The following is a 14,291-nucleotide window of genomic DNA, read 5'->3' as shown; positions in this document are numbered from 1 at the left end:
TCTTAATATGGCATCTTTTAAGTAGATGCTCAAATAAGTATCTGTGAGCAGCCACAAAAGAGACAGTAGTGACTGTGCTTCTGAGTGGATGTGCATGATTTTGGGGAACCTGGAACATTTATAACTCTGTCTCCCCAGTCTAATGAAGCCCTGAAACACTAATGCACCTTTCCAGTGTATCCTAGGGATTACCATGAAGCTGCTGTTTTAGTCTTACCATGTCATGTAGTTCTCATGTTTTCCCTGTGCAGTATTAACTAAGAGAGTAATAATTTGTATTCTAAAATACATGGGTATATGCAACAATGACTTCTTAAACACAGATTTTCCAGCATCTCTCAAAACACAGGGCTTTTCTCTGCTACTGTAGCATAATATATTGTGTGTGCCTGTGTGAGTTTACATACCAACACTACTTCATTAGACATAGGAACATAAGAGACATCTTACTAACTCAGTCCTCTCCCAATCCCAGGATCTATTACTTTGTTTGAAAACGGCAAGAACAAGATGCTGTTTAGGGAAAAACAGTGTACACCTTGGCTACTTCCTGCAGTTCATTCATTTTACTCCCTCAGAAGCCACACAATTTTTTTTTTGGCTGAAGTATCTCTTTCCCAGACCTTTTATTATCATCTATTTATAAACTGTTGATAAAATTGTCTAACTGCTTTTCAATTCTTCTGATAGTACCTCCTCCAGAAGCAAGTTTCAGAACCTCATGACCATCTGCCTAAATTGGTTACTTTAATGTCTTTTAATTTAATTTCTTTATTAGCCATATCAAGGTTTCCCTCTTTGCAGTACTGCAGGGCTTTAAGAAGAGCTCCCCATGCAGCTTATCCACCACCTTCAGGATTTTTTTTTAAACTATAGATATCCCAGTCTCTTCCTTTTCAATTTGAATTATCAACCTTTTTAATCTTTTAAACCACCTTGTCTATCTCCTTGCTAATTTATTTTTCATTTTCATTGTGTTACACTGTAATTCCACTACGTTGTTCATAAGAATACAGCAAACATAAATGAATACAATGCTTTTGTTGTGGTTATACCTGTACCAAAAATGGGAAAAAGTTATGTCTTCTCTTCTGACAACATCCATCAGGTTTTAGTGCTTTTCCCCCTGCTATTTTCACGGCAGTTAGTAACTCTCCTAGGGCTAGTAACTTCACTTCTGTGACTGCCAGTTGCAAATTTAGTATCTTACAGGAATGGTTCAGGCTATTTTCATAGCAATAACATTTGACATTTACCTACACTAAAGTTTTTCAGCTAATGTCTTTTCTAATCACTCATTTTTTGTTTCTTGCCAATTGAGGGAGGAGTTAACCAGAAGAGCTTGTTGTCACCTGTGTAGGTGGAGAACTCAGCTTTTATTCTTCCTCATACCATAGATGAAAACTCCAAAAAGCCTAACCATACTGCTGACTTCATCCTGAAAGATGACCATTTTGCTTCCAATCCTTTAATCACCTTTCAAGCCATAAAGATTGCTCCTGTAGTCCTGTGTGAATGCAGTTTCTTGAATATCCTGTAATACTGAACTTTTTGTCAGAGATTTCTGGGTCCAGCAGATCCTCTTTGCTCTGTTCACAACTGAATCCATTCTGACTCTCGCCCAAGAGCACATGCTTATCCAGGTGCTCAAGGATCTTGTTTTTGTTGGCAAGGCTCCCTAATCTGTAGCTCAAGGGGCTACCTTTTTCACAGGCTGGAATTATACTGCAGTATGCCAGTCCTCTGGCAGACTGTTTGCAATGACAGCTTGGTGTCAGAGCTGTGGGTGTCAGTGGCTCTGGCACCAATTTCTCAGTTATGTTCTTCCAATGTTCCTCACCGGTCTCTTGATGCAGGCAAGCTTTCTATTTTTAGTGCATTTTTCAAATAGGTAAATGTCTGCTTTTCTGTCACTGAAGATAACGAAAACTGAATGGAAAAAAACCTGAAACAACCCAAAATGTAACCCACTTCCTCTAGAATAAAGCAGCAATTGCCCTTCAGAATAAATGATAATGCAGTTAAAATTCAGGCATTTCTTAAGAGAGTTATGAGAAGTAGTAGCTGTTGTTAACTTTTGGTCACTACTTTAGCTGGCCAGCACATACATGGGAGGAGGAAGTAAACCTGCTGTGCACCAGCCTAGCACAATCCCTGTGTACCACTTAAATCCCGCTTAATCCAACAAAATAGGGTCTAAGTGGTATTTAATTAGCAGAGAGGCCTACTCTAGCCCTTAGAAGCTAAGAGTGAATTTCACCTTTACATGCCAGCTGAACTTGACTGATTTGACACTGATGTTACATATTCATCAGGCTGGAAAGAAAACATATTAATGCAGAGGGACTGTTCTTGAAGAAGAAAGAACAAATAAAAAAAAAATAGTAAACTCTGGATTGTCTATGTCTACATAAAGGCTACAGCTTGCCTGAACACAGCTGGAAAGAGCTGCCTGCTGCCACCCAGGTCTATGGAAAACTCTGCAGGGCTGGCACATGCCTGCCCTCCCCACAGCATGCTGCGGCTCAAGACATAGCCTGGGGAGTTTTACAGAATGTTCTTATAATTTTCTGACCAAAGAGCTATTTCAGTCTTTACTGCTCCTCTGAATGATGATAGAGTATACTGAACAGTAAAATGAACTTGCTTTCAAATTCAGAGATATATTTGCTATTTAGACACAAACTGCTTCAAAATGATTCACATACATTTAACTAATAGAACCAGAGTTATCAGCACTATAACATCCTGATTTCTTTCATTACATTTAAATAAAAGTCATTTTAGACCACAACTTTCCACCCCTGTCTCCCAGTGAAAAGTACTCCCTTTTTATGATCTTATAGAGGTGATGGAAGGATGATTTCAGCAGCAGTCACTGATTAGATTTTGACAGATACAGGCAGAGTTAAAAGACACTTTTATTTTTATTTTATTAAGATGACATCCTTGTTAGTGAAATATTCAAAATCAACAGAGCATAAACATTAAGAACTGTGAGGATAATATCACTGGCTGATAAAAAAAAATTTCCTCTGGCCCCTAGTCTGGAGGCATCTTTTCTTTTGCTTGATTTTCAGTTGTGAGTCAAGTGAGTTGCAGGACTATTACCAAGACCTGGTGCTAAGCATGAAGAAAAATTAAAATAATAATTGCTTATTTCACCTGCCAACTACAATAATTCTATTAGACTTTCAAATGTGCATATGTAACATTAAAGAGTTATGCCCCAGAGCAACTGAATTTTCTGTGCATTGAAATATTTTAATTATTAAAAAGATAATATTCCATTATGTCAACATTATTTTTCTTTTTTTACTTTCCAAAACCAGAAGGTATTTTATTTAAAATCATACACTAGCACCTCATTAAAGTTGCAGTTTTCAAATGCAGAGCCGTAAGATGCCAAACCAGAGATTTTGATAGTACAGCTATTTGAAACACAGATATTGATTTCAGTGGGAGTTAAGACTGCACCTAAATATTCTTCCTGGACAGAATCCCAGTCCTGACTGGGGGCCTCAGTCTATTGTCTGTGGGTATCTGTGGTTATCCATCTGTGGAAACTGTGTGGGTATCTAGATCACATGTATATACAAGAATCTTTGCAGAGAAGGAAAAGCAACAGTCACTTAAATAAAGCTGCATTCCCTTTTTGCTCTAAGCAGAAAACATGCCTTTCTGGCTCATTTCTCCAGCTGTCTAGGCTTCAGGTTTTGCTCTCCTACATATTTTGAGAACATACTTAAAGGCTTGCATCACAAAATGGGGGCAGAAGACCTGCTGCTGTCCAATGGCCAAGTTCAGACATTACAGGACTCATCTGAGATAAATACCTGCCTCTCTACACAATGCTGCTTTGTTATTCTCAACTCTCCATATATATCAAGGCTCACAGAGTGACATGTCTGTCTGCAGTTGCAGAGTGGTGCCTAAGTCAAGAGGCAGAAGACATACTTACTGTAGCTGTACCTGCTGCAATGCAGGGCTCCATGGATTAAAATACCAGACACAGACAGACAAAAAAAATTTCAAATAACAAAAGGAACTTTACTTTTTATTGAAAATGTAAAAATCATGTGAATCATGTACAATATTTTCTCATAAGGAAAATCTTAGCTGTTTCATAATGTTTCACAAAACTGTAAAACATTTAATTTTAATAAAGACTTTTCATTAGACAACGATAAAACTAAAGTAGTATTACAAAGCTATTTTCTAAATCATCAACAGAGAACTGAGAATGTTTAACAGCTTAATTAATATAAGTGGCAGGAGAAAGGACTCTTCCATTTGTAAATCTGCAAAAGGACACACAAAGGTATAGAGGGGCATGGGTTTTTTGTTTATAAACTTTAAAAATTAAGTGACATGTTAAAACACTACAGACGTGAATTCATAGGATGGCACAAGTTCTAGAACTGCTTTTCTCTACACTACTTCAAACAGTGCAACAGTGATTCAGTGTAAATCTCTACAGTGTTTCATTGATTTAATACTTGTGTTCAAGTATGTGTCCATGAGAAATGATCAAAATCTCTATGTAGCTATTTTAATTTTCTTGTTTATAAGTTACAGTAGAATATCCCCTTCAGTATGTTTCTAAGTCAAATGAACTAATTTCACAATACATTCTGTAATAGCCTGTTTAATAATGTTAGCTTGTTCACTTTGACATCTGTTGCAAAAAACACAAGATCATTCTGACTCCAAATGCCAAAAATACAATAAAATTAAAAAGGACTTTACTGCCATATACAACAAAACTATTCAGCTAAATTAAAATAAATTCAAGATAACATATTTTTTTTGCAACAGATGACGTTACTGAAAATAAACATTTAGAATACTAGTTATTATTTTTTAAAAATTCTGATGAGTGTATCCAAAAGTGTTCATATAAAAATTAATTATGAAAATGTCAGAAGATAAAACATGTTGGCTGTCTAACCAAAATCATTAAGGATGACTGGCAGGCAAAAATAAATTAATTTGATTAAATTATATGTCATCTGGTAATATTTGGTCTGAAAAAGCCTGTGTGGGTGTGTGTGTGTTTATAAATAATAAGATTGCCAAGAGCCAAGAGCCAGCCAGCCTGACAGAGGTCAACTCTTCTGTTGCATTTTTTGCGCATAAAAGTCCCTGCACGTCTCACAGCATCGCTGGTACCACCTCATGTCTTGACAGAGGTTCTTCTCTCTTATCACTCTGCAGTACACAGGCCACTGGTCTCCTAGGCACTTGAATGTTAAAGCAGCTGTGAAAAAACAACAGCAAAATGAAATATAAATTACTGCTGCCTTTTCTAGTGAAGAATCATGTAGCAAAAGAGACAAGGATATATAACAAGTGTATCTGGGGAGGAGAAAGGTTTATAGATGTAGATATTTAACAAAAGAAGGATTTCTCCTTGTTCTCCTGTTGTCAATATATTCAACATAAATATTGTTAAGGCCAGCTTTATTTATAAATTGGATTAAGTTGCATTGAACTTAATTGATGTTATGTAGCTGTCTTCTCATAAGCGAGTGGAGCCCATCTTACTGCCTTGTTTCAATACGAAAGCCTCTTTACAAAGCTTATCATAGAAAGACTGTGGTACCAAAGCTGGAAATTTTCACATTTAGTTATACACACCAAGTATAACTAAATACTTGCATACTTAGTGTGCAGTGCATGGAATTTAAAAATGGAATTAAAATGGGAGCCCAGTGAAAAACAGGGCACAAGAACATGGTATTGTCCCAAATCCAGCACAAACACTGAAAAAAAAAAGAGTAAATCTCAGATTTGAGTTAATCTCCTATGCTAATAGAAGAGAAATTTGAAAAAAAGCTGATCGCACATTCCCCACCAGATTTCACTAGCCCTACCCCCAGATCAAAAGATCTCTACTCCATGGTATGAATGGAACTGGAGGCCAAAATTATCAATATATTAAAGAGAACCATTGTATTATATATTTTGGACATGTTTAGGTTTCTACTGGACTGGATTCTGACTTCACACTGGATGACATTGATTTGCAGATTATTAGTATCAGGGCTACATAATCCATGCCATGAGGGCAACATAGTCCAGTGTTTTTATCTTTTTTTTGCACTTCACATTGTCAAATTTTAATTGATACCGTGTATTTTTTTGTGTGATTCTTTCTGATTCACATAAGTCTGTAACACAAAGCTGCTTATATAACCTCACTGAAGAAAATCATCAGTGATGGGGAGATGGCATCTTGCTTTTGAGAGACCACCTGAACAAAGAAAGATAAAGTGCAAAGGGGAGGAACCTTCAAACAGTGGAATAGCAAGGAGAGGGCCATAAGCAACAGCAAATTGAAACCATGACTACTGCACAGAAATGGTCCAAGGCTGAAAACCTCAAAGAGAAGTACCCTTCACTGTCTTAAAGGAAGTATTGCACACAGTATGAAACACCAGTCTTGTTTTCCATGTGGGTGTAATCTATTGGACAGGAAGGTTTATCTTAACAAGGACTCTGGAAAGTCAGTTGGAGAGGGTGTGCTGTCTTACAGCAAGTCTTTGAATATTCCTGTCATGCTCAAGATGCAGAAGAATGATTAGGGGAACTTATGGCAACCATCATCAACAATGCACTATGAAACAAAAACTACCAGAATTAACAGTTCTGTAGTTATGCAATAACACAATTTCTTTAAGAATAGAAGACACCTGAGTTCTGCCAGGTACAGCAAAATCTCTTAATTCAAAGTAATTTTCCTTCACACATCCTAATACATCAGGCATAGATGTAGACATTTGAACTGAAGGCAGGTAGAAAGAACTGTTTGTATTTAAAGAACAAATAAGGGCCTCCTCAATCTCACAAATATCAAGAGAACACAGTTTGCAGAATTTTCAAACAGAAGAGAAGGTATTTTCTTACTTTAGAAAGGTTTGATAAAATTGACTGGTGAATATATATATATATAAATATGTATGTTTGTAGCATCTCTAATATAAATATATTTTCACATAGGATGTTTTGTTCCCTTAATACCATACAGTCTCATAATGAGGTCCTTCCTTGGATAACAAAACCCTCCACCATTCTCAGTTACAGTCTCTGATGTACATACTCAAACTCTGAGGCAGGAAGATCAATTTCGGCATAGAATTAAATCTCCTGAATACCCTACACTTGTTTCCAAATAGTTTGTTTTACTGTGTAGAGAGAAAGAACTGAAAAGAGATTTGTCATTTTTGACTGCTTACCTAACCTGGGTGATGTTATTGTGTTAACATTAATTTTCTCATTGCAGGGATGGAGATGACAGGGTCTGTAGGCTGCAGGCTTTTCTGAAGAGAAGCATTCATTGCCATGCCTTCCTGTGATCTTGTGCATGCACTGGATGACTCGAGACTGCATTCCTTTGCCACAGGTGACAGAGCACTGGAACACACAGAAGCCACATTGATGGGAAAGGTAATTTTGCTGGTAATCATGAACATGAAATGCCAGTCCACGTGTAGTCAGTGGCTGCTTCTTCAGATGTCACCATTCCAAGATTTCTAAGTTCTATGCCATTAGCTAAATGAAAATCAACTTAAAAAGTACAAATTAATTAGCAGTATTAATTGAAGGACTCACTCCAGCATCCTATTGCTGTCCATTTTGTAGAGCCTGTGATGAAACTCAAAATCAGCAGTGTGCCTGAAGGAAGCAAAGGTTACTCTCTTGTATCTATATACTAATTACTCTTATTAGAGGTTAAAGTGATGGAAAAAACATTAATAGATACAGCAGAGAGAACTTTTAATAAAGCCATTAATTAACTACAGCAAAAGTGCTCTTTCTGCAGAGCAGAGTGTATGCCTCCTGGCTTTGCATCACATCTTCATGTTTTCACATGCATCTCACAAATACAACACACACCATAAGACATAATGCTTGGTCTTTAAGTAATCTTGCCGTCTTGTTGCCACAGAGAATTAGGTAAGAAAATAAAACAAGTGAGCACTGTAACAATGGTAATGTTTGACTTCTATCACTGTAACGTAATATATTAGAGTGAAAACTTGGACAGTGCTGTAAGATGCTTACAAAACCTATTCAAAACAAAACAAAACAAAACAAAACAAAACAAAACAAAACAAAACATGTTTTCATCTTTTCTGACTTTTTGTGAACAAAATTTTATAGGACATTAATTACTTTTCTGTCCATTTGACACATATGCTATTGTGTTAACTACAAATCTATTGAAAATTACATATTGGAATTTTCTCCTAGCCTCTAATAATTTTGACCCAAGTACCCAGAAATTTCACCAAGTTTTATAGAAATGTTCTAGAGAGAACATCTTCAAATACTAATCAGTTTCTTGTAATGAATAATGTAAGAGCATAGGCTGCAAATTTTGCCACATAATCCTGGAAATGTTTTTCTAAATAATTTTTATTACATAAATGTTTTAACATATTTCCTTGGGAGGCTTCAAGAAGCAGCTGAAAAAAAATGAAATTAGAAAGATAAGGAGAAGGTGCTATAACAAAAAATGTTTCACAGCCATCCTGTTTCGAGATGGAGAAGTAGTTTTCTGCAAAGGATAAATAAACTTCGACTACAGGAAACACTAAACAAGAATTTTACCCTTTGGTTTGGTTATCTATGTGCCTTTGAGTGACATTTTAAACACTTACTTGGAAGAAAGATTTACACATGCTAAATAGGAAATAGAGGGCTTGCACCCCAATATATGCATTAAGAGAAGTGAGACTCCTGTCTACTGGATTCATAAGAGTCCAAGCGAGGTTCAAGAGACTAGGGTATACATTTGGATGTTTTCACAAGGGACTGAACTTTTAACTACACGAAATCAAACACTGGCATTTTATAAAGACAGCAGGTGGACTTGATTTTGCTCCTGTTCTCAGTGAGTCAATACAGAACTGTATCTTGCTGAGTTAATCAGATACAGCCTCCATGAGCCAAGGCATGTAAAGACATTAAATTATGAATACACAGTTGTCTATTCAGTATCAACCACAGTTTAACACATAAACAAATACATGGTTTGCAGGATGGAAATCAGTTAGTACTGAAGTACTTTCCAAGTATGCTATCAACTTTAAATCTAGTATAATGCTGTAAAATTCCTTGAGAAAAGCCTCTCAACATAAGTAGTTTTCTTGAATTCTCTGCCTTTTCCCAGTGGAGCTAAAAATAATTTGAGTTCCTATAACGGCCAACATTATGCACATGGTCAACATGTAAAATCACACATATGCCTACACAAATTTTATTCCCAATAGCAAATGGAACATAGATTTTAATTTTGCCAAAATTCTGACCATTTCTTAAATTCCTCCCATCATATTTTTAGATATATTTATTTTTTGAATATTTTAATGAAATTGAGACAATGGAATAACAAAATTTAAAAAGGAAAAAGAAAAAAAAGACAAAACTAAAACTACAACACAAAGAGAAAACAAATGTGGGAATAAAGGGAAAATTAAGTCAATATGATGAAGCTAATATGTTGAAAGTGTAATAAGGAAAGATAATCTTCAAATGTTATCATGTTGATATTAATTTAGAGTAATATGGCATACAGTATTAAATTTTTTCCCATCAAAGATTTGCATATTTAAAAGTATGTGTGTGTGGTATTCCTTTTGTCAGCTACAGAGAAGGAGGATATGGGCAGGTGAACCTGGCACATAAGATCTCCAAAAACAATTCATCTGCCCTTAGGTTATCCTAGAGTGAGTAGGTGCAGTCCAGCCACCTGGAATATTGGAGGGGAGAATGGGATTTGAAAAAAAATATAGTCTTTTGCTAACAAAATGGGCTCCAGTGGTTTATCTGCTCATTGAAAATGCCAAACAATTCATGTAGGCAGGTGCCTTTGTGGAGATGACTCTGGCAGCAGTCACATCTCCACATCAAAAGAGCTCTGGCCTGAAAGTTTATTGTGACTGCAACTGACATAACAGGCAACAGAGAGATCTCTCAGCTAATCAGTGGTTAGGTGCTGAATTTCTATGAAGAATCCGACAAGATTTTGGCATTAAAATCTTAACTTCTTAATTAATATCCTTTAAATAGCTGAGCCTCCACTGGGCTTGGTGAGATATTTCAGAGTGTTATGAAGCATTACAATGTAGTTTTCCACCCCAAGATGTAGAGAGCTTGCAAACAATTAATTTTAGTCTTGCTTGACCTATTTATTAACATCACAACTTTAGAAACTGACATCAAAGGATGATTAAACAAAACATCTCAGTTCATACAGGAAATACAGGCATTTTCCTGGCAAAGCAGGAAATAAAGAAATTTGTTTTCTATATTATTTTATTTTCACAGAAATGTACTAAATTTAACATTGCATTTATTCTTATTTTTTAAAAAATGGGAACTTACTAAGTCTTGTAAGATGTTTAGGGAATGTTGAGAAGAAGCAGGGTTACCCCAGTGATTTGAAATCCAAAACATTTAAACCCAGCCTAGTCAGTATGCAAGTAAAACGAGATTTTCACAAATGCCTAGGGTTTTATAATCAATGAGGGATTTGATAGGCACACTGTGCTCTTCAATGTTCACGTAGCAGCAGGAGCAGCAGCAGCAGCAGTGGTGTCCGACTTCAAAATTAAGAATTCTACTGACTGGAAGCCAGAAAAAAAAGTCTTTTTACCATAAAATCTCATATTAGCTAGTAGCTATATTAGGTCATATTCAAAGTAATATGAAATAGTATGAAATAGGGAAAGCACCAGGCATTTAGCAGTGTACTTGCTAGCTACACAACCAGTGAGGTTTCCGTGTCCATGAAGTCGTCTTAAACACAAGTTTGTTCTGAAAACACATCAGCCAACTGTTGCTATGACTGACAGCAGACACTGAATATTGGAGAATAAAAGCAATTTGTATTTTTCCTCTTTATATTGAAAAGATAGGGAATTGTTCTGACTTCACTAGGAGACACTTCAACTTCTGCAGATCAGCTAGATGCACCTTCAGAGCAATAGCTCTGACCCTCATTTTGACACTCATTTTACTGCATATGCATGTGTGTATTCAAGCTGAAGAAGACTCTTCCAAAACTACCTCCCAAATTTGCCTCACATTTGGATTTCTCTCACTGCAAATATTCAATCTGAGATAAATACCTTTCACTGTATATGCAGCTGTCACATTTTAGGTAGTGCTTGTGGTATGTAGTTGAAGCTGTATAGGTTCTGCATATTTCTGGACTTTCTGTGTTTAAAATTTTAACAAAGTTTTTAACTTCAAAGAAATAAAAAAACTTTCCATTTTTACACATTAATCAGTGAATTTAATCAGAAATAAATTTATCTGTCAAAAGTGCTAGTAATTTTTTTGTACATATATATATTTATAAGATTTACAGAACATGCCCACTCTCAATCAATATGCAGCATTTTCATTAATTCAGCAGATCTCAGGTAAATACAAACCCACAGATTTTATTATTAATGAATTAAGACTACATTTCTATAGTTCTTCTTCCCACCCTCTCTATCTCCCACATGTCAGTCTTGCAAATGCAATACTTTATTTTTGTGGGGGTAATAGCACTTTACTTCTCACTACTCAGATGACCTACACTTTAAGGCCATGTAGCTGATTAGCAAAAATTCCTGTAGGACAACTGTATTTGTAGGTTTAGACTAAATGTTCTAGTACACAGCCAGAGGGGTTTTTTTATGTGGCTGTTAATCTGTGCATTTTGGACATGGTCCTAAAGGTACTGTAAAACCATTCAAGCAGTAAGACATGTAAAACATTCCTGTTAAAGATTACAAAAAATTCCTATGTAAAGATAGTTAACAGCTATTTTTTTTGAAATCTTTCTTTCTTAAAAAAAAACATCTTACCACCCTGTTTGAATTTTGTCTTACTTTTGAACTTCTTTTAGACATAATTGCAAGGACAGAAATCTAGGCGTTAAATATAACAATCCTTACACTTGGCATGCACACCCACTACCCAAGATTCCTTCTTTCTGTACCCTGCCAAAGATATATATTCCGGAGAGAATATATATTCCCATGGCCAACAGCTGAGGAAGTTGCTGTAATGTGTTAGCTGCTTCCAGCTGGCCTTCAAGAGAAGTAGGAATTCCTAAATAAAGGGAAAAATTGTCACTGGCAGACAGTAATGGTCAAAATGCATCCTTCTGCCAAGACAACAGGCAATCACTGAAGAGGCTGATACAATCCACAATGAAAAAAGCCAATCTGTGACACTATTAACAGAATTTACTTGGACAATTTATTTTCAAGAATAAGTGGACTGCTCAATAAAAAGTTTTACAAGTCTAAGTAGCATTCAAAGCAGGGGTTGACGTACTCCTAAGGAAACTCAGTGATGAGTTTTACTGGAAATTATTAGCAAAGCATTCCTAATCATTTATGTATAGGTTCATCAGTTCCAGCTTTTAAGCAGTTTCAACCTTTTCATGAAGTGAGTGTGAAACAAGAATAGCAAGCAATCAGACTTTAGCAGCAGGATTCATATTTGCTAGCATGCGTGCAAAATCTTTTTCTGTTTTGTCTTCTTATAAAGCTTGCATTTGAAGGCAGGTAGTAGATAACGGTGCATTTTTTTCAGCAAAGGCTTTTACTGCATTAGTCAATATTCTTAAAGATTACCTAAATCATGCAAATCTGCAGTATATTTAAGACCTTTTTGGTGGTTGTTGTTGTTGTTATAAAGGCATTTCTGAATAGTGTCACAAAAAGAGAGACTTAGAGATACAAGCGTAAGATGGAGTCTGAGTTCTCACATGCATCATTTCCAGGAAGGTCTTTCTGCCTCTCTCATTTCTGACACACCCAACACCTCAGTATGCCAAATTTAAAATTCAGAACTTGTGCTAAGTTTAGCTAAAGAAAAATCTGCTGTTGGTCTCTTCTAAGTTTAGCAAGTTTGAGTTGTGCCTATTTATTTTATTTTATATTCTTTTTTTCCCCCCCTTCTTTTGCCCCCCGCCCCTCCATTTTTTCTTCCTAGCTCTTCTTTCTAGGGTACAAAGAGGCAAGATTCAAAAACAGTAAGATTTCAAATTAAGACAGACAGAGCCCCAGTTCCCTTGATAAACTTGAAATAGGGTTCCTGTTGAGGGAGGAAACCCTCATCACCTCATCTCAGGAATATGAACTTTTAAATTTTTTTTTAAATTTCTTCATTTTTTTCCCTCTGGCTTTCTTGTAAGGCCTATTGTGGAACAATTTGGTTGTTTGGCAGAGGAGGCAAAATTGCCTTTGGTATCATGACAAGCAGCAAATGAAAGTTTGTGAGCTGATTACATTAGAAAATTAATTTTTTCTAGGTCAGTATATTTGCATCTATTCTTCAGAATATCATTGCCTATCTACTCTGAATCAATAGTGAGGTTTGACAGGCTTGAATCAGAATGGGCTCTCTGGACTAAGCTTGGAAGTGGAAAATTATTTGTATCCATGTGAAACCCAGATTCCATTGCCCAGTTACTTTCTCAGGTGAATTAATGAAATACAATCATCTACTTCATGGTTTAAAAACTGGGATTATTGCAATGACACTAGTTTGTTCTGTTAGAGACAAGCTGGAGTCCAAATCCATAAAAAATCTGAAAGTGCTACAGCCTGCCATTTCCCCCTGATATCATGGAAGGTATCAGCATTTTTCTCTCATCATTAATGACCTGTATCAAAGAATCCTGTAATACCACAACAGATCTAGAAGGCCAGATTCCTCTATGTGCTCTAGATGTACGTACACACCATTTAAAATTTTTTATTTATACTTTCTATAGTTCTATATTTAGTACAAAAGCACATTCAATTTTTAAGGCTGTTTATGTATACCTCCACCTGAAATAGTTATTTATTATTATTTAGGACTTTAGACACGCTGCTAAATAGTATTTGACATCATAACAGTGGTGGATTTTAAAAATTTTAGCTGCATTTATGCACCTCTGCCTGGGCATTGCTGCAGGGATCCCCCATTAGTGAGGAAATGGAAATAAATGTTAGCTGTGGATTTGTGGTTGTCCCACAGCCACAGCCTGCCTGTGCTCACTCATACATGGATATATTATTTCCACTAGTGGTTAGCAATGAACAAGACATTATTACATGTCAGACTTTCATACCTGAGATATCATTGCACAGTATTTTGCCAAGAGATTACCTGATTCATTACAATTATCACACATTCAAACAAGAAACAGCTTCTAACTGGAATTTTGATTTCATGATGTAACTACCCTTATCTTTCTGATTAAATTAGTTGAGTATGCTATTCTGGACTGA

The 14,291-nt window shown here is 36.0% G+C and overlaps 1 protein-coding gene across 1 annotated transcript in view; it reads right to left on the bottom strand.

The window, feature by feature from the left end:
* Positions 1–5,108: 5,108 nt before the first annotated feature.
* ADAMTS19 (ADAM metallopeptidase with thrombospondin type 1 motif 19) overlaps positions 5,109–14,291 on the bottom strand; it is a 137,384-nt gene continuing 128,201 nt past the window's right edge. Inside the window, exons 22-23 of the mRNA XM_062513086.1 lie at positions 7,239–7,416; positions 5,109–5,260 (exon numbers count right to left, since the gene is read on the bottom strand). Of these exons, the coding sequence (XP_062369070.1) occupies positions 5,109–5,260; positions 7,239–7,416 (330 nt within the window). The remainder of the gene's footprint in view (positions 5,261–7,238; positions 7,417–14,291) is intronic.

Source organism: Cinclus cinclus, chromosome Z (assembly GCF_963662255.1).
Source record: "Cinclus cinclus chromosome Z, bCinCin1.1, whole genome shotgun sequence".
NCBI classification, from domain to species: domain Eukaryota; kingdom Metazoa; phylum Chordata; class Aves; order Passeriformes; family Cinclidae; genus Cinclus; species Cinclus cinclus.
Note: the sequence above shows the minus strand (reverse complement) of the source record. Positions and strands in the feature narration are given on the sequence as shown.